This window comes from Apodemus sylvaticus, chromosome 7 (genome assembly GCF_947179515.1).
Source record: "Apodemus sylvaticus chromosome 7, mApoSyl1.1, whole genome shotgun sequence".
Taxonomy (NCBI): Eukaryota; Metazoa; Chordata; class Mammalia; order Rodentia; family Muridae; genus Apodemus; species Apodemus sylvaticus.
The window spans coordinates 12,739,703-12,761,013 of record NC_067478.1 but is presented as its reverse complement, the minus strand read 5'-3'; the positions used below and the strand labels follow the sequence as shown (position 1 = coordinate 12,761,013).

Genomic DNA, 21,311 nt, shown 5'->3' with positions numbered 1-21,311 from the left:
AGGAAACACCCAGGGTTACAGGCTGCTGATGGGATCTCAGCTAATAGGAACCTGTAGGTTACTTTCATGGTGACAGGCCTGAGCTGCCACCAGGACATACTGAGCCCTCACTCACCTCTGCACTTGATTCCCTCAGCACACCACCCCATCACCGCTCTCTTCCTGGAGCTAGTCCTCTCCAGTATCTCAGTATCTCTACGGCCCTTCTGAAGCACACTTTGTCTCTCCTCTGCTCACTAACTCCATGAACTAAGAACTGTCTAGTGAACTGTATTTATTAACACCAATTTTTACTAAAACAGCCACTGAGAAAATTTTTGATGCTACTTTATACAGTTTTACTAGTGGCAGTGGGGAGAGTTTAGGGGACCGGATTACATAAACCCGTTCCTGTATGGACAGATACATTTGAAAACTATTGACACAAATCACTATTATGATTGAGACACATAGTTGAAGCCCCACTGCAGCACGGGCAGCAACAGATGATGCTTAACTGCACGTGAGTCTGCCGTTGCCTGCCCGAATGGATCAGACTTCCAAGTCTCTTCGGGAAGCTTCTCTCATCCCACCCCTCCTAAGGCACACTAAGTAAAGACTGCAGCCAGTAAGTCTCCCCAGGGCTGTGGGCACAAAGCCATGGATCCTAGTAATGCCAATGCCAGAACTGTCCCAAGAGGACTACAGAGGCGAGGCAGAAGGAAATGACAGAAGTCACCAGTCTCCTGGTTCCCGCCTTACCTCACCGACCCAGTGAGCAACAGTGATTGTTTTTTCTTTTGGCTCAGGGCGTCTAAGATTAGTTTGCTTCACCTGCTAGCAAAGGCCCAACAAGAGACCAACTGTGCCCTGCAAGACGAGTCAGAACTCAGGACTGATGAGTGACCTGGGACCAGAGCAGCGCACAGGCCAGCCTTGCTGTCTGCACCTAGTTTTCAAGTATCCTCCGTTTACAAGCCCTGGGGCACATTCCTTTAAAGACAGAGCTCAAGGACCCACTCCCAAATTTTGGACGGTACCTGCCAACAACTTCCAAAATTTTCCCATACTCTTCACTTGGGTTTTTTAAAGCTTTCCTCCTGGTGATTATGTTGTAAAAAAGGTCTTCCACCTAAAGAAAGAGCCACCACCTTGTAAATTCATGGATATACGTGGAAAGCAGCGCACTGTGCTATTACGGTACTGAATACGTGACATGTTCTAAGTGCTGACGCGGGAGGGGAAGGAATCCTGCAGCATCAACCCCACACTCACTGACTTCTCAGATAATGAGGGCTGGCTGCAGGGCAGGCTGGCTGCTAAAAATATGAGGACATTTTAACTTACTATCTGGCTCAAGAGAGTAGACAACTCAGTAAGACATGAATGTAACTCTGCAAACAATTACTATATTACACAGAGAGAGTTTTTCAAACTAAGGACAATCATAAAACTCTGGAGATCATTTGGAGTTCTCAATAATCACACTCAGTATGTAGCTAAGGCTCGCTCTAGCCACCACTGTGAAGCACAGGTTTGTTCTGCCTCCTGCCTGCCTATCACACCAGGACTTGGAAAGCCTTATGTGCTACAGCTGGGGTAAAGGGCAAAGGACCAGATGTGAAGCACTGTGAGGAAAGACACTGAGATGCTATGAGGAGGCTGCATAATGGACTTCCTCTCCACTAACAACACTCACATGACCCACCCATGATCCTCTGGGGCAGATGGTTAGGCATTCTTTGTTCTACTGGAGACATTAGAAAACTAAAGCTCTGAGATGTTAAGTGACTTGCTCCAATGTGTCTTCTGGAGTCAACCATAACTTTCCCCCACTGATTTCTACCATCCCAGCCCCCTATAAAACCCTAGAAGGTAGACAGGCTGCCATGCCATAAAACCCAATAATCATTTTTCTTACTTAGAAGCATAAGTATCTTGGGACTTCTATTACAAGTCAAAATGTATTTGATTTTACATCAGAAACTCAGAGGCCATTTTAGTTTTGCTTCAGCACACGAAGCTGCTTACCAGCAATTTTGTCCCCATGTCCCATCCTTACCGTGATCAGGGTGCCCTGGTTGCCTGCACAGGGCTTAGGAGGGGCTTGCAGCTTTCCATCGGAGTAACTTGCTCTAGTCAGAAACCATAAAAGATTATTAGTATCTAACAGGATGCTTATCCAAAGCATAAAAACAAAAATCATAGTACAAGCATAGTGGCCTGTGTCTGCAACACCAACATCGTAAATGCCTTTCAGGTTCCTGAGCTGCATAAAACATAAATATATCAATATGTCACATTTAAAACATTACAAACTTCATTTATTAAAAAAAAAAAGCTAGCAAATAAATAAAAACACCATACACCAAAAATTAACCAGGCCCAAAGTCTATACAACCATACAACTCAATGAACTAGGCATTGAGACGTTAATCTGTGAAGTTTCACATTAAATTTTACACTTGCAGGAATATATTTTATGCACTTATCCACTAGAGAAGGAACTCAAGCAGGATGGGAACCTGGAGGCAGGAGCTGATGCTGAGGCCACGGAGGGTGCTGCTTACTGGCTTGCTCAGCTTGCTTTCTTAGAGAACCCAGGATCACCAGGGCCCAGAATGGGACCACCCACCAGGGCTAGGCACCTTCCCCATTAATCACTAATTAAGAAAATGTCTTACAGCCAGATCTTAGGGAAGCATTTTTTTCAATTAAGGTTCCCTCTTCTTAAATGACTGTAGCATGTCATAAAACTATCCAGCACAGGAAGGCACCAGGTGCCAAGATGAAACCTCTGGATTTCATCCTGTCACAGAAGGAGTGAATAGAAGCCCTGGGTATGGCATTAAAAAACAAACAAACAAAAACAAAACAAACAACAACAAAAAAAAGGTCTTGAAATAGGACTCACAGCTCAGGCTACCTACAAACTTAACTCACAGTTGTCTATCTGGTTTGTAACACTCCAATCAGCCCACCCAGAATTCACACAGAATCAAGACTCCTCCCACCAGCCTGCCTGCATACTCTGAAGCACTCTCTCTTCTGTTACGTCACACAAGGTTAGTCTTTAGAAGACTGAGGGCACAGAACTGCCCAGATTTAATTTACAAACAATCTGCATGCTTTTCTTTTTTCTTTCTGCACTCATAGGAATGACTAAGGTTCTCAGTCACTGGAAGCCAGTGCTTACAAAAACAAAAGCATGACTGTGATTTCTTGAATCCTATTCTTGTTCTGTCTCAGGACCATTCCCAAGTCTCTGGAAAGTTCCAGCACAACAGCCAGGCAGCAGGTACGTCCTGGGAGCAAGCCAGCTCACACAGGTCCAAGGAGAAGGGGACCAGAAGCTCAGGAGCCAGAAAATGACTTGTGAATGTCCAGCACACCAGCCACAGACCTGTAGCCAGCCCAAAGTGCTGCCCTCACCAAAGGACAGAGGAGCAGAAAGAACATGAGCAGCTACTATGTGCTTAGAAAACCTATGTGCAATGGACACCTTCCTGAGAACTTTTAATGCATTACAACTAATCTCTTAGGAAGCCACTCAGTGGGGCTGGAGATGGCTCAGCTGTTAAAAGCACTGGCTACTCTTCCTAAATATTGAAGAGGCCAAAGAGAGACAAAGAGAATATCTCATTACCTAGAAACTTCCAGAGAACCTGTACTATATGCCAAGAACCTACATGCTGTGCTCACAGTTTATAATCATACGTAACTCCACTCCCATTCCTTCTTCAGGCCTCTAAGGGTCCCAGGCACATACATGGTACACAGATATGAATGCAGTCAAAATATGCATACACATAAAATACAATAATTTAAATCTTAAAAAGAAGCAATGAAGTAAGAGAGTAGCACCTCATGATCATACCTGTGGGTGAATACTTTATCCATAGGAATGGAAGAAAGACTAGTACCACGGTGGGGTTGGGGGAGTAACCTTGTGTTTAGGGTGGACCCAGAGGTCGTTATCACATACCTGTATGCACATTTCCCATCAGCTGTTTTGGTTGTAATGGTGACATGGGCCACATGGCTTATGCTTGCCAAAGCCTAGGGAGGAAGGGAACCAGATGAAAGAAAACCTCACTGCTGCTTCATCAGGGCAAAGGTTATCTAACTTGACTCTTCCAACCTACATTAACGTGGCAACAATGAACAATCTGATGCTGTTTAAGAAAGAGATAAAATCTAATCCATAGGTAATCCTAGCACAAGGGAAAGCATGTTACAAACTCCAAAAGGAATCACATCAAACCTTCTGTGTTGACAGTAACTGTAGCTCATGCTGCTACCACAGGAACTGTGCCAGGCAGTTGCCATTACTGTAGCACAGGAGATGATCAACTTATAGACAACAGGCTTCTATTAACTCTGGTTTTAGAGGTCCCACTTGATGATCAGTAGCTGTTGATGCTTTGGTCCTGTGTTGAAGAAATTCATCGTGGTGTGGAGTTCATAGAGATCAAAGTCATTTACACCTCACATCCACAGAGGCCAAAGAGAACAAGAGGGGTTCACTGTCCCCTTAAAGGGCACATCTTATGACCTGAAAACCATGTACTAGGTCCTACACTTAGCTTAAATAACTTTCCAATAACAATAAACCATGGACCAAGCTTTCAGTGCATGGGTGTCTAGAGATTATTACACATTTAAAGGGTAATATACTCTCAGTGGTGTATCTGCCAAGGAATTAAAAATGTGCTTTCAGAAAGAAATAATGGGATATCTCAAAACAGCTTTATAGAAACAATTGTATTTTTAAAAATATGAATTTAAAATTGCTACAGCAGGTCTATGCAATAACATCTAAACTCCAGAGGCAGGAGCTTCAGCTCACTGAAAGAAGCATGACTCTGTTTGGGTGGCTGAGGCAAGAGGCTCACTAGAGCCTTGGAGTTTGAGCTCAGCAGAGGAGCTCGGGCCCATCTCACAAACATGAACTAGAAGGGGCATGCTTCAGACTTGGAGATGCTTGATCAGAGCCGCACATCCCTGGTTCAGATAATCTATCCTTCTCTCTTTCTCTCTATAGTCAGGTTGGCCTCAGACTCATTATGTAGATCTGGCTGGTTTCAAACTCTAGATCCTCCTGTCTCTTGCGTACTGGGATTATAGGCATATACCATTTCATCTAGCTTGGCTTTTATAATTTTCAACATTTAAGAAATTGGGTGTGGTAGTGCAGACCCTTAATCCCAGTATTTTGGAGGCAAAGGCAGGAAGACCAGGAATAAAAGACCAGCCTCGGCTACATAAGGAGTTCAAGAGTTCTTCAGTGGAGAAGACCTGGTTCAAACCATACGGTACATTTAAAACATAAATGATTCTTGAGAGAGACCTGTGTAAAGCAAGAGCTGCTTACAAGATACAATACTTTATATTTTTAGGAAGAAAATGGGCCAATATACGCAATACAGCAGAGCCCTGCTGCTGCAGGAGGAGCCTTTTCAAGTAAACTGGACCAGACTCTGGGGTCAGAGTGCCTACATTCACCCCTTGACTCTGTCACTGTCTAGTGTGCACAGATCAAGTTTCTTACACATCCTCAGTGACTCAGGGAGATGGTAACTCTGCACTATGGGGATTGGAAGGAAGAGCTAATTCACAAAAGGAATATCCCTGGCCCAAAGACGTTCCTCAATATAAACCTCCTTCTGATTCCAGTAAACAGTAACTCCTAAAACAGACTAAGGCTGCAGGATGCCAGAGACTTGGAAACTGACTCAGAGTTACAGCTGGGATAAAACTGCTTTCCTACAACTTGATCAGAGGCAACTTCAAATTAAGCCTTTCAGAGACTGTCTATTGGGAACAATTTTGAGGTTACTGTGAGCCAGAGGGCACTTGAGACTACTGGTTCGACCTACACTACCTAAATTATAGAGACTGGCTCACAGCTTGTGGGGCATGTGGAAGTCAACCTTGTGAAGGAAAAAGCAGGAGGGAGGGCGAGGTGCCACAGGCTCCTGGGACTCCTCAGAGTCCTGATCTGCAGCACACAGCATTACATGTAAGATGGCTCCCAGCACACAGGTGAGACAGCAAAAAGGAACCCAGGCCAGGGCAGTGGCCACTTCCCATCTTCACAGAAGTCCTCACAGGTGATCACATTCCCTCAACTCCTTCTGAGTTAACTCATTAGGTAGGGCTTTCATTGGAGCACGGTGACAGTAGGGTGAGATATGACTGACCAAAGATTTAGGAGCTTGGGATTGGCACAAACATTGTATATAAGTTTATGGGCTAGGCAATAAACTCAGATCTGCACTCTGATGCTGGTCTCCAGAGTCAGATTTCCTGGGATTTATCAAGTGACTCTGTTACCTCTCACCCTTGGTCCTGTTCCCACATCAGCTGCCTTTTAATTTAATTAAATAAAATCTATGCCTGTCTTAGTCACTGTTCTATTGCTGCAAAGAGATACCATGACCATAGTAACTCTTATAAAAGAAAGCATTTAACTAGGGGCTGGCTTACAGTTTCACATGGTTATTAGTCCATTGTCATCATAGCTGGGAACACGACAGCAGGCAGGCAAGCATGTGGCTAGAGAAATATCTGAGAGTTCTGTCCTTATCCACACGCAGAGAAGAGTCTGGGCCTCAACTCACATAGGCTTTGAGGCCCTTTGAGTCTCTTCTAGTTCACAGGCCCGTGCTTCTCTGCTCTTCATTCCTGTGGTTCGCCAGCTGACAGCCTAGTGCATGCATTGTATTTTCTAACCCAGTACCGCTTACAGTACCATCCCTGCATGTCCCTATATTTTTAATATATGATAAGCAGATAAAAGTGTTGATCAGATTCACATTTGGTTTTCTGATAAAACTTCATTGATATCTTAGGTTGGGGTTTTCCTGCTGTGAACAGACACCATGACCAAGGCAAGTCTTATAAAGGACATTTAATTGGAGCTGGCTTCCAGGTTCAGAGGTTCAATCCATTACCACCACAGGAAGAAGCATGGCAGCATCCAAGCAGACATGGTGCAGGAGATGAGAGTTCTACACATTGTTGCAAGGACAAACAGAAGACTGTCTTCCAGGCAGCTAGAAGGATCTGAAAGCCCCCCACCCCCACCCCGCACCCCCTACACACTTCCTCCAGCAGGGCCACACCTACTCCAGCAAGGCCACACCCCCTAATACTGCCACTCCCTGGGCCAACCAGATACAAACCACCACAGTAGGTAATGTTAGGGACTTCAATAAAAAGGCACATGATATCCAGTGCCTCTGTAGATAAAACAGTATATTAAGTATTTTTCAAATTTTCTCAGTTGTGGAAAGATAAATTTGTTCAAGTTTACATGTGGTAAACAAGTACAAAGCATTAAATTGCATTTGCCTCTGTTGAGAAATGAGAACATTATCATAGGAGGGCATTTTTATACATTTCTCTAAGTCTAACTTACCTCACCACGAAAGCCATAGGTAGAAATACTGGCTAAATCCTCAAACGTCTGCAGTTTACTTGTAGTGAACCTCTCACACACAATACCCAAATCTTCCTTCTGCTCGAGGGGAGATTAAGGGGGAGGGGGAGTAAATAATTATGTGAGTATATAATTATGTCTTTGTTTTCACAAATCTTTCTGAATTTTCATTTGATTGCTTAAATCTAAGAAGAAACCAAAAAAAAAAAAAAAGAAAGAAAGAAACTTTATTTTCAGTCTACAGGAAGAAAACCTTTACTATCTTACAAGTAGTAAAAATATTTGTAACAAAATTTTCATTTTAGCTGGGTGTGGTGGTACACACTTCAAATTCTAGCACTTTGTAGATAGAGTAGGAGGGACAAGACTTAGGTTGACTGGGCCTCAAAAGCCATAAACCAGGGCTAGAGAGAGGCCTCAGTGTGGTAAGAGCATATTCTGCTGCCAGAGGGCCCAAATTCAGCTGCCAACGCCCACATCAGGTGACTCACAGTTTCTTCTAACTCCAGCTCAGGAAAGCCAATGCCTCTATAGGCTCCAGCACTCATTCAGAGGCTCAAATACTTACACAGACACACCCTACACACCTATACACTCACCCACAGACACCCTATACACACACACACACACACCACCCCTTTACAAGGCACTAAGTTTAACATGCCCCATTTGAACTGCTTGTCCTTCCTTCAAACCTTTCTTTCACAATCTTTCCCATTTTGCTAAATGGCAACTCTTAGCTGAGACAAAACCCCAACACCACTACTATGACAGAAAACAAAGGATTTTTGTCCATTTCATCCACTGCCATATCCCGAGAACAAATGTTCAATATACGTTAGAAATTTAATACTAATTATTGGTAAGTGTTCGAGCCTTCAATCTAAATTACCTTCTGAAGAAGACTACAGTCACCAGGCTGGGAAGAGGTCCTGCATTTTCCTAGAGGTTTGCTATGAGGCCCATAAAACTACCGCCCCTACCACCACCACCACCACCACCACCACCACCGAGGCCCTGCTTACCCGGATCCCAGTGCCATTGTCTTGGATCTGAATTAGCTTCAGGCCTCCTTCTTTAACAATTACTTGAATATTTGTAGATTTTGCATCTAAACTGGCAAATCAGAGGAAGAAATAGTCAATTGCAACTACTCGGATGTACGTATAGAGGGCCTGACTAGCACACTTTTGTCTTACAAGCTTGATGTGGGTATTGCATGAATGTATACACTGCGTAACAAGGACAGAACACATTTCTGTCCCTGTAGGGCAGTCCTTTTAGTACAAGTGTTTCTTACTCTTTTCAACTATGTTTACTGTTATAACAACTCCAATCAGTCTCCAATCTAAGTAACTCTAATAAATGTCATTAAAAATGCAACTTCCGGGGCTGGTGAGATGGCTCAGCGGTTAAGAGCACTAACTGTTCTCCCGAAGGTCCTGAGTTCAAATCCCAGTAACCACATTGTGGCTCACAACCATCTGTAACAAGATCTGACGCCCTCTTCTGGTGTGTCTGAAGATAGCTACAGTGTACTTAAATATAATAAATATATAAATCTTTAAAAAAAAAAATACAACTTCCTTCTACTCCTATAAAGAAAACACATTCATGATGAAGCAAAGAAAAACTGCCATACAGAAATTTCTTTGAGAGGCGGAAGGAGCTGGAGCCTGGAGAGATGGCTCAGCCACTAAGAGTGCTGGTTGCTCTTCCGGAGGACCAGAGCTCATTCCCAGAATCCAGGGGGTATCTCTAGCTCTAGCTCCAGAGGACCTGACACCCTCTCTGGTCTCTAAGAGCAATCCATGCACATGGTGCATAGATATACATGTAGGCAAAACAGCCTCACAAATAAAGTGAAAATTCAAAATAAAAAAAGGTGCCAGTAGGAACTATATGTCTGAGTGGGTAAAAGCACCTGGCTCCTACCAGAGGATCTGAGCTCAATCTCTGGGACCCACATGATGGAAGGAGAGAATCAAAGTTGTCCTCTGACTTCCACAAGTGTGTTGTACACACAATCCCTATCACTGAAGCAAGAAAGGAAAAGAAACCAAATTTAGAAAAGGAAATAATCTTTAAAAGAACGAAATTCTTGTTTTCAGAGCAGCCTATACTCATAGGATAGCTACCACAGGAAACAAATTCGACCTGGGGCTGCATGAAAAAGGGAAGCTCTCAACTTCTCTCATGAAAAATCCTTTATTAAAAACAAAAAACCCCAGCAAGTTACTTAATTAGCTTTTCTTAGCACCTCTGTATAAAAAACCTTGACTTAAATATTTAAGTAGAATCTGTGCAAAATCTCTACTTGCATGCAAGCTGCTATGCTACTTTTAAGCTTAATTTTATTGTACATTATCCAGGCACAATACAACTAAGTGACTCAAGTTCTCCAGTTTGTCCTAACACAGTACAAAAGCTACCCTAAGGCAGTCTATCAATCAAATGTCTGGAGGCTCCGGGCTCCTTCCTTGGGTTACCCTTAACCTTTCCTTTCTCCCTTAGGCAGTGGTTCTCAACCTTCCTAAAGCTGCAATTCTTTGTTATGTTGTGGTCATTTATTTCAGTACCATTGTTCTGAATGGTTTGTCTTTTCAGTGCACTTCTGCCAGACTGCCATTCCTCACTGAACATTTATTTGTCTTCTTTTTTCCTGTAACAATGTATGGGCTCTCACTAGCATCAACTGATATTAGCACAAAGCCTTTATGTATACAGAGTGTCCTTTCTGAACTTATTTGGTGGTGTATCTATTTGGGGGTATATTATTCACAGAGCCTTTTAAAGATTAAACTCTACACGTGTAACTTCTCCCTTCCACAACCTGACGGGTCTAAGTCTCAGGTGCAACACATGCCTCCCCCTAGAATATTAACTAGGGTCATTAATTTGACAAGAGGAGAATCAGAAGAAAGCCCCATGTCCACTGGCCTGATAACGTTTGAATTAAACTCAAAAGAAACTGTGCCTTGGATGTGTACGGATTGATTATTCGGGAATGAATGATAAACCTAAAATGGCATACAGTCATAAAATGACTGTTTTTCTCTTCCACCCTTAAACATTCACACATCGTCAGCCACGCATCTTCTGCGTATGTAATGTGGTGGCGAGGCGCATCCTCTGGGAAGGTACCATCAAACCAACACCACGCGTGCTTCCCTACTTGCGACCCAAACAGGTCTCACGGAAGCCATGAGGGCCCTCGCTCGGCCGTGCGCATAGCGGGAAGCGGGCCTGGCGTGCGCACGGTCCCTGTGCCCGGCGCCCCGCACGGTGGCCGACTGCAGCATGGGTCGGCCCGTCCTGGCTCGCATTCGGGGAACTCGGCTCCGCTCCCTCCGTACCAGTTCTCAATCATCTCTTTGATAGCATTGGCCGGCCGCTGGATGACCTCCCCCGCCGCTATGCGATTCACTACCGTCTCATCCAGACGCCGAATAACTCCCGCTACAAACGCCATATTGGCGCCCGAGTTCACCGTCAGCCAATCACTAGTGCTCCTCACGCTCCGGTTCTTCCGTCAGCTTCGACCGACCGCTGTCCTGCGCCGCTTTCCCAGCGGCAAGTGCTGATTGGGCAGAATGAATGCCAGTTAAGCTCTGTTTACGTCATTTCCTGGAATCTCTGTCCCGCCTTAAACAGAGGCTGTCCACCAGGCTAGAAAGCAATGCGCTTGCGCATCAAAGTTCACGGTCCTCTCTTCCCATTGGCTCATTTCTGAAATACGAAATCTCTAGCCAATAGGAACGGAGGTGCCCTAGCGGAGGCTGGTACACTCCTGCTCGGGTGATCTGGCGCAGAACGTAGGGGGTGCTTGGCGTTCGTCGGGCTCCTCCCCGTTTGCTGCGGCCTCCGAGCTCCGCGCTATTCTGTGGCCTCCGCAGAATGTGGATGACGCCCAAGAGGATTAGGATGGAAGTCGACGAGGCTCTGGTGTTCCGGCCCGAGTGGACCCAGCGTTACCTGGTGGTGGAGCCTGCGGAGGGTGACGGGGCCCTGTGCCTGGTGTGTCGCCGCCTGGTCGCCTCTACCCGAGAACGCGACGTAAGGCGCCACTACGAAGCGGAACACGAATTCTATGAACGGTTTGTGGGGGACGAGGAGCGCGCGGCCCTGGTGGAGCGTCTGCGGCAGGGTGACATGTCTTTGGCCTCCGTGCTCACTCCGGAGGAGAGAGCGACGCGGGCAGGCCTCGGCCTCTGCCGCTTCTTGGCCTTGAAGGGTCGCGGCTGGGGTGAGGGTGACTTCGTACACCAGTGCATGGAGGTGCTGCTGAGAGAGGTGCTGCCTGATCACGTCGGCGTCCTGGAAGGCATTGACTTATCTCCAGAGATCACACGGCAGAGGATTCTGAGCATTGACAGCAACCTCCGTAGCCAGCTGTTTAACCGAGCCAGGGACTTTAAGGCCTATTCCCTTGCTTTGGATGACCAGGCGTTTGTGGCCTATGAGAACTACCTGCTGGTCTTCATCCGTGGCGTCGGCCGCGACCTGGAGGTGCAAGAAGATCTTCTGACGATTATCAACCTGACTCATCATTTCAGTGTTGGCGCTCTCATGTCGGCAATTCTGGAGGCCCTGCAGACAGCAGGGCTCAGCTTACAGCGAATGGTTGGTCTGACCACGACCCACACTTTGAGGATGATTGGAGAGAACTCCGGACTGGTCTCCTACATGAGAGAAAAGGCCGTGAGTCCCAACTGTTGGAACGTTATCCACTATTCGGGATTTCTTCACTTGGAACTGTTGAGTTCTTATGATGTTGATATTAATCAGATCATAAATACCATATCTGAATGGGTAGTTATGATTAAGACCAGAGGTGTTAGGCGACCGGAGTTTCAGCCTCTACTAACTGAGTCTGAATCAGAGCATGGCGAAAGAGTTAACGGACGGTGTTTGAACAACTGGCTGAGAAGAGGCAAAACGTTAAAACTGATATTTTCACTAAGAAAAGAAATCGAGGCGTTCTTGGTTTCAGTGGGGGCCACTACAGTTCATTTCTCAGACAAGCAGTGGCTTTGCGATTTTGGTTTCTTGGTAGATATTATGGATTATCTTCGAGAGATCAGTGAAGAACTGCAAATCAGTAAAGTCTTCGCTGCCGCTGCCTTTGACCGCATCTGTACCTTTGAGGATAAGCTCTGCTCACTTCAGAGACACATGGAGGAAGTCAATCTAACAGACTTCCCTGCCTTCAGCATAATCGTTGATGAACTCAGACAGCAGTTTAAAGAAGATCAAAAAATATTTGATCCCGACAGATACCAGATGGTGATCTCCCGCCTGCAAAAAGATTTTGAGAAACATTTTAAGGACCTCAGGTTTATTAAAAAGGACTTAGAACTTTTCGCAAATCCATTTAGCTTTAAGCCGGAGTACGCACCTATTTCTGTAAGAGTGGAGCTAACAAAACTTCAGTCGAACACTGACCTGTGGAATGAGTACAGAGTCAAAGACTTGGGACAGTTTTATGCCGGACTGTCTGGTGAAACTTACCCGATTATCAAAGGGGTTGCCTATAAAGTGGCATCCTTATTTGATAGTAACCAAATCTGTGATAAAGCTTTTGGGTATTTAACTCGAAACCAGCACACATTGAGCCAGCCGCTGACGGATGAGCATCTCCAAGCACTATTTCGAGTTGCCACGACTGAAATGGATCCTCGCTGGGATGATCTTGTGAGAGAAAGAAACGATTCGTAAACCATTGTGGTACAAGAAGAAGTCAAATTTGAAAAGGGAAAGTTAGTTTGATTTCCTTTTCTTTCACATTTCCTCATTGGATGGTCGGAAAGCATTGAACTTACTACAGATGTCCAAACTGAGAAACACTGAAATCTCTCTGAAGAGTTGCCTTTTCCCCATCTCATTTGGCAACACGGGACTGAACCATAAGAATACCCACCTTTAAGAATTGTAGTTTAGTGGAGAAGTCATTGCCTTTTACTTTTATTATTATAACTGATTTTCAACAAATTTACTATTGATACTGTCAGTTGAACCAGAAGTCTGGTTTTAAAATGGTCTAAAGATATATGCCAAACGTTTCAGCTCTTATCTTGACACAGCAGAAAGTGTGACACATGGTTTGAAAAGACCAGCTCCATAAAAGTGTACTCGAGTCAGTTTACAGAAACTCACATAGCAAATTAAGTTTCTGAAGAGGAATAGCATATACACAGTAGAGGTATTTTATCTAGCTAACAGAATTTAAGATTATTTTTTAAATCCTATTTCTGAGTCTGAAGTAAATAGAACCCCCCCCCCATCCCCACCTACCCAGGTGATGGCGATACTACAGATGGAGGGAGTAATCAGTTTGGTGTTGGAGCAGCAGGAATTATTTTAAGTTTCTGATTTAGGAGTTTCTTACTATCAGGAGTTAAGAATAACCAGTTATTGGTGGTTTGCTCCTTATTTTTTCACAGCCAGAGCAATTTTTTTCAGCTCATCTATCAAAGGACCATGGTAAGTATGGAATCTTGATCACTGCCAGTGAGTAATTTTTTTTCCCTGCTCTAGACAGAACTTTGACCCTATCTAAACAGTAAGAAAAGACTTTTACACTTCAAGATCAGGAGTTATGAGAGGTTTTAGTTTGTTTGTCTTATCTGCATGGGTATTAATGTTTTATAAAGAAACTATGCTTAACGGAGACACTTTATTTTTAAATGATTTGGCAGATTCTGTTAGCTGCAGGAAATGGATTTACTCTAGAACTGTCTTACACGTTGAGTAGTTAAGACAGTGCACAAGTAAAAATATTTAAATCTCAAGAAGCGCCCTTATCCACAGACTAATAATTCCCATTTCTAGAGACATTAGTCTTGTGTTATAATGTTATCGGGCATATTAACTGTGGAAAAGTCAATCTTAAGATAAAGCTCAACATGTAAACTGGATCTAAGCAGCACCCAATTTGTAACTCATCCTCGTACAGTTTACAAGCTGATGTGCTGTGATCTGTCTTAAATATTGCAGCACGCTGTCGTGTTGCACATTCAAGGAACCTGATCACAACCAAGCATTTGGAAGGAACTGATGCTTAAGCCCCAGGAGTCGGAGAACCAAAGTTAGATCAGTGGTTCCACACCAAAGGGAGAAACCCTTCCTCCCAGAGAGTGCTGGAAGTGTTAGGGGCACCTTTGTAGTTACTTTATTTACTGGAGGGTTGTGCTGGCATGTAAGCCAAGAAGATTTCTCCTTCCTATTGTGCACAGATAGTCTGATGCCATAAAAAATCATCTATTACTTCCAAAATGCCAGCACCTCCTCCCACCAAGTATACACCATCTTATTTCAAAGGACAAGGAAAATCTCCAGTGGAAGCTGATGGCGTGAGTCTACCGGAAACTGGTAGTTTCCCGGTAGCTTTGTATATTACCTTTCATAGCAAATACTTCAAACACTTTTATTATTTGAGAGAATGATTGGAAGCTGCTTCTATTTTCCATTTCTAGTTTCCTAAATATTAATATCTTGTGCATTCTATCAAGTTCTCGTGTTTTGCTTAAGGTGATAATTAGTTTGCATCATGTAACCACTGTGAATATGAGGAGATATAAATAAAATAAGGAATTTTTTTTAATTGACCCTCAGCAATAGTTTGCTGTAACAAGTCTTACTTTTTGTTTGTTTCTTTGTTTAAGGCAGTGGTTCTTAACCTTCCTAATGCTGCGACCCTTTAATACAGTTCCTCATGTTGTGACCCCCCAGCCATAAAATTATTTCTTTGTTATTTCATAACTGTAATTTTGCTACTGTTATGAATTGTAAATATCTAATATGCAGGATATCTAATATTCAACCGCCCAGAGGGGTCGAGACCGTGGGTTGAGAACTGCTGGTTTAAAGGTGTTTTGCTGTTTTTTGTATTTCTGTAAGTAGCTGTAGCTGCATGGCAGTTTTTCCCTTTCTTCTCCCGTTTTAAATATATAGTTGTTACTGGTCCTGTGGTATCAGTGAATATATAGTTAAAATAAGTGCCATTTGAAACAACTCTATGTCCTTAACTGTCCTTTCTCATTTCTCTCATTCCCACTAGTTCAAATATTTGCTTGCCCAGGCTCCCATATTGCCAGTCAGATCACTCAAGTTCAGTGTTCTCGTCAGTATTTTTGCCTTGAACTCATCATAGCATTGCAGAGACACCAGCTCCAGTCATTGCAGTCACCCCTTCCTTAAGTATGTCTGTCTGGTTGTTTGTTTTGCTGTTCTGTTTTGTTTTCTTTTAAGATTCCCTTGCCTCATTTCCCTACATTACTTCCTAGTTGATCTCTTTCTATGACTTTAGTTATTACCTGTGTGCAGATACTTCCAAATTTTTGTCTCCTGAGATTTCCCCCTAAATCCTAGTTGCTAATATTGCTGACACTCTGCGCTCTCACACCTTGGCTCTTGCTCCCGAAGCTGCCCTTCCTCTCACGTTTCCTTCAACAGATGGCTTTACAGTCAGCTCACTCATACCACTCCCCTGCCTTCATCGATATCAGGGTAGATAGAAGACAAACTTCTATTCATCTTGCGGAACTTGACTCTCATATCATCTAAGAAGCTTCAGGGGTATCCTCTAGGCCAGGTGCCCAACTACACTGCTGAACACCCTGTCCTTTGTACTTAGCATTTCTTACTGTGTGTTGGTCATTGCTAGGACCAGAGAAGTCTAATCCATTGTTTCATCTCTAGTGAATAGCATAATGCCTGGCATTTGAAGAAATGCTTGGGCAAATAAATACTTGTGTGGGTTTTTGTTTTGTTTTATGACACTTTCACAGTATTCATTTGACTGTCACAGAAATTTTGGCTGTTCTCTGAATAGTTCTTAGCCATGTATTGAAAATTAAGAAATGAAATTCACCTTAATTGTGACTAAGAATCTCATTGTTGTGTTTCTTGAATTTAGTGCAGTGCTGAGCATGTAGTTCAAATATTATGTGAATGTTGTTAAGAAAACAGATTGTAATTTACCCTAGTAAACTAGTAGTAATGTCAAGATTCAAACTAGGTGTACTCACAAATCTACTCTCTAGTGTTAAGTACATTCATTATATTGAGTCCTTATTTTATTTTAATTTCCAAAGGAATCTACATACAGAGGGAAAACATTGGCTAACTGCTTAGATTGACCTGAGTTCAGTAATCTCAAAATTACCTTCAGTACTGGAGAAAGACAATACTACAAAGAGTTAATGTCCATTTTTCCTTTTGTAGGGTCAACCCTAGGAGAAAATGGCATGCTATTTAGTAGTTACTTTCCTTTACAGATGATTTCTGGCTCTTCTGGAATTTAAAAGTAAGTAAACTTGTTTATCTGAGAAAGGAGTCTTAGTCCTTCTGACTACAAGATCCTCAGCTCATTTGTTTTTTTCAACATGTGGAATTCCCACATCATCTCCCAAAGAGAAAACCCCCAGATGACATCCAGTTGACATGGACTTTTAGATTTGCTGTATTTTCTTGCTTTCTTGTTTCATGCTTCTAAATTTCATTTCTTGATAAATGAAACATTTCAGTCTTAAGTCGGAAAGCCAGATGCTTATTAGTCTCTTTCATTAAGCCACGTTGCCCAAATTACGGGATGAACTAGTACCATTTTCTTAGTTGGACGTACAACTTTAGGAAGTCACACTAATTCACTCTGAGGTTTTCGTAGTAGGTACAACAGTCATCCAGAGGTTTGATCCTGTTGCAAAACTAGGTTTTGTCAACCTTGGGGTTAAGGGTTTCTTATTTTTATCTCATTTTTTAAAAGTTGGTTCATCCTACACTGTAAGTACTTTATAAATACTCTATAATTTCTGCCTTGAAGCTGACCAGATACTGAATTCATGTCCTGTACATTTTGTCTAAAGCAGCCAATGGCCACCACAAAGTATTATTTTCTTTAATAAAGGGTAGATGTCCTGTCTCCCAGTTCATCTCAAAGGGCACTTTCGCCTCTCTATAATATAACTTGTCCCTGTGTCATAATTTTGTTCTATCTTCCAGTAGCAATCTTCCTGAATGCCTCCTAAACAATCACTAAGCAATTTGTTTAGTATATTAGTTCTGCATTGGGATTAGTGAGGTTGTCATAAGCAGGTGAATAACTACAAGTGTCCCAACAGCTTGTCTGTGACAGGTTGTCTGAGCTGGCAGACTATATCCCCCACAGGCCAAGTCTGTCCTGGCTCAGCCTTCTCTGAGGAAAGTATTACAGGAGTTACAGCCATGTCTGTCTGAACCGTCATGGCTACTTCCCTCTACAGTTGCAGACTTGAGTAGTTGTAACACTGTGTGCTACATAAACTAAAGTATTTCTTGGAAAAGTTCACTGTTTCCTGCTTAAAGTTGTCCCTACCTCTCCTGGGGACTAAGCAGATATACTCAATAGGAGTTGACTGCTCACTTAGGGAAAAGAGAAGAGAAAGTTTGGCTCTGTAAACCCATAGCCACACCAGATTTCAAGAAGTGCAAACCCCTCCGTACAGGTGGGAGAAAGATGAACTGTTGGGAAGATCACACTACTGGTCCTCATTCTATTCCCCTAGTTATGTCACTTTAAATATGGCTTTGCTTTTTCATTGAGATAAAAGTTTACAAATATTAAGTGTCCACTTCAGTGGATTTCTGTATTCACCTGTGAATGCACCTCTCAGATCAAGGTAGAAAATATTTCTCTTATTCCAGTAGGTGCCCTTTGCCTTTCACAGAGAGATAATTGCTGGTCTGACTTGTATTGCCTCTCAGTTTTGCCTGTTTTTAAATGTATATCAAGTGGAATTAAATACACTGTTGTATCTTCTGTTCTCTGTGTCTGCTATAGGAATCCATGTTGTGGATTGTAACAGCTCATTTTTCACTTCTGTGTCACAGTCCATTCATTGTACAAGTTAATCCATTCAATGTTGATGAATATTTGGATTGTTTCCAGTTTATGATCATTATGAATAAAATTGCTGTTAAAAGCCTTGTGTTTGTCTTTCAGTGAACATGTGTTACCCCTTCCTTTCGATGTATTCCTTGGCAGATAACTTTGCTTCTGTTACTTACTTTATCTGGGTTATATTCCACAAAGCAACCAGACCAATCTCTACTTTAAAATCTCCCAGATAATGCCGATTTCCTACTCAAAAACTTCCAGTGGTTTGCTATCAGATTAAAAGCTGAAGTCTGTCTGTTCCTACATCTTTACTCACACATACCTTCTTGGTGTCTCTTCTAACATCTTTTGTTTTTAGCTCCTTACTCAACTCTGTACTGAATACTGTCCTTATAAATTTGGGGGTTAAGATAAATGCTTTCTGATTTGAGTGGTTATTTGTTTGGAGGCTTTGAGCTTGGCCTTGTTTTTTCTTCAGGCTGGGGAATGACTGCAGGGCCCTAAGCATGTGAACTACACTGCCACTTTGCAGAAGCGCCACTGGTTTCAACATAAGCTGTAACTGGTTTGTGATGTGGTAACTCTCCCACTGAGCACTAATTCTTAACTGTTAAAGGTATGTAGAAATGAAAACAAAATCCACCTTGATTTCAGAAATGTTTAAGTTCTTATATTACAGTTCTACAGCTTATGGTTAGAGTTTGTCAATGGGATGGTTTTACTGCCAGTAGTTCATGGAGACTAGGTGGGTGCTGGAAGCTAGGGCAGAGGAGGTGAAAAGGCGGTGGGATAAAGAAGTATTTGTATTAAGTTGAAAATAGTACCAGCATAAGGGCCTCTTTAAATGTGGAATGAACTACACTATGCATGTTTAGTTACCCAGCAGGTAAGAGCTCATACTGCTCCTTCAAGGCATCTGATGCTCACTTTCATCCTCCAGTGTCATCCATGTAGACATACAAATTAAAAAAAAAAAATTAAACTCTACATCTTTTTAAAATAACTTTTGTGCAACTGAAGTGTTTGAAACTTGACACATTTAAAGAATTATATTTAGTATTGACAAACATCAGGGCACAAGACTACGAAAAAGTAAATATTCTTAATACATTTAGTGTCAAGTAATAAGGAAAATTTAAGGAAAAAATAGGGCAGTGTCATAGTTCAGATTTGCATCAAATGACCATTGCCGGGCAACAAGCCTCTGCTGGCTTATAGTTGCCCTCATATAGTGGGCTCTAAAAGCTACTTGTCCTATTGTCCCAAGTTCCCAGAATAAGGACTGTGAGACTCAAAATATATTTACAAACACCTTAGCCATGAGCCTTGGCTTATTCTCTGAATAGCTCATAAAATTAACGTCCCAATTATTCTGGTCTAAGTTCTGCCATGAGGCAGGTTACCTCTAATCGGATTCCACGTGTCCTCCTTTGGTTCCCAGGGCCCTGTGCGTGGCTTTATCCCAGAATCCTTTCTGCCTACCAAATGTCTATTCTAACCTTTCTTATAGGCCATAGGATTTTTCTTGACCATAAATGCATCTATATAATACATAGGATAGTCTCTCTACAGTGGGGAGCTGCTTCCTGTCTGTACCAACCAATCCCATTTTCACAACATACCTCCCAACTCTCGCAGTACTGTCAACGTTGAGGGTTAAGATTCCAATGCAAGAATTCATAGGGGTTGGAGCTGGTAAAGTACTTGTCATGAAAGCATGAAGACCTACCTGAATCTAGAACCCCAGTTGCCACATAAAAAGCCAGGTGGTGTGGTAGTGTGACTCCTAGTGCTGGGGAGAGATGGAAGGACTCAGGGGCTTGCTTGCTAGCTAGCTTGTTTTACCAAGTCAGGGAATTCTGAGTTCAGTGAGAGAACATGTTTGAAAAAAATCAAGTGGAGAGAAAAGTACCCCATGGTGACTTTTGGCCTCCACGTGTTTGCATACCCTGCATGCATACACATGCATAGCATGTACATAGAATTTAGTGGGGGACATTCTATCTATGGGGGACACTCTATGGCAAATGGGTATCTCTTAGAACCACACTGACTCTGCAGGCTAGCTAACCTTCATTTGCCTCCCTGGTTTCTGTAACCACCCTTCTCCAGTGCTGATGGTTCATCTCAGGTACTAACTCTGTTTCTTGGGCAGTGACTTGTGCTCATTGAGTCTTCCCTCTGACCAGGCGCATGCTTGGAGGACTGAATAGTGGTTATGGAGGGGTCTGTGCTGTTTCCTCATAAAAACAAACAACCCAAAACAAGCCTATAGCCTATGTAAGGGGAACTGATTGGAGAAATGCATTGTCTCATGGAAGAAAGACGTGAGGCAGTTAAACTCGGGCATTTAATGAGGTCCTACTAGAGGAAGGAACTGATGTTTCGTCAGTAGATGTAAAATAAATTTCTTGCCCCTAGCTCTGATCCCATCTACACATCTGCTTTATTCCCTCTGTATACTGACTTTGGCTGCTGCTTTTCTGTAGACCACAATTGTGACGAGGCAGACATTTCTCTTAAGGGGTCTGTCATATGAAGCTGTAACCTCAGGCTTGTGGCTGGGAGAGCGGAGAGGGGACTTTGGGAGGCACATCACATTGAAGGCTGCCACGCTCCAAGGCAGCCTGCCTTGGTGAGCCCGATGAAGGCAAGCCCGGCAACTTGAGTCTCGTCCCCAGGACCACATGGTAGAGGCAGAGAACTTTAAAATAATAATAATAATAACATACTGAAAATGCATAAGAGATACCATGATGACAGCAAAGATAAAATGACTACCACTGAAAGAGCAGTTAAAAAAAAAATCAGGCCAGGAAGTTGGGAAGGAGCAGGCAGATTTCTGAGTTCGAGGCCAGCCTGGTTTACAAAGTTAGTTCCAGGATAGCCAGGGCTATACAGAGAAACCCTGTCTCAAAAAAACAAAAATAGCCGGGCAGTGGTGGCACACGCCTTTAATCCCAGCACTTGGGAGGCAGAGGCAGATGGATTTCTGAGTTCGAGGCCAGCCTG

The 21,311-nt window shown here is 43.0% G+C and overlaps 2 protein-coding genes across 2 annotated transcripts in view; one reads left to right on the top strand and one right to left on the bottom strand.

The window, feature by feature from the left end:
* Mlh1 (mutL homolog 1) overlaps positions 1-10,976 on the bottom strand; it is a 41,518-nt gene extending 30,542 nt beyond the window's left edge. Inside the window, exons 1-6 of the mRNA XM_052187093.1 lie at positions 10,780-10,976; positions 8,449-8,539; positions 7,403-7,501; positions 3,965-4,038; positions 2,042-2,114; positions 1,020-1,111 (exon numbers count right to left, since the gene is read on the bottom strand). Of these exons, the coding sequence (XP_052043053.1) occupies positions 1,020-1,111; positions 2,042-2,114; positions 3,965-4,038; positions 7,403-7,501; positions 8,449-8,539; positions 10,780-10,895 (545 nt within the window). The 5' untranslated portion in view covers positions 10,896-10,976. The remainder of the gene's footprint in view (positions 1-1,019; positions 1,112-2,041; positions 2,115-3,964; positions 4,039-7,402; positions 7,502-8,448; positions 8,540-10,779) is intronic.
* Positions 10,977-11,207: 231 nt separating this feature from the next.
* Positions 11,208-18,387, top strand: Epm2aip1 (EPM2A interacting protein 1). Its single transcript, XM_052187092.1, has one exon. It carries the CDS (start codon positions 11,321-11,323, stop codon positions 13,139-13,141), a length of 1,821 nt encoding a protein of 606 aa, XP_052043052.1. The 5' UTR covers positions 11,208-11,320; the 3' UTR covers positions 13,142-18,387.
* Positions 18,388-21,311: the final 2,924 nt, after the last annotated feature.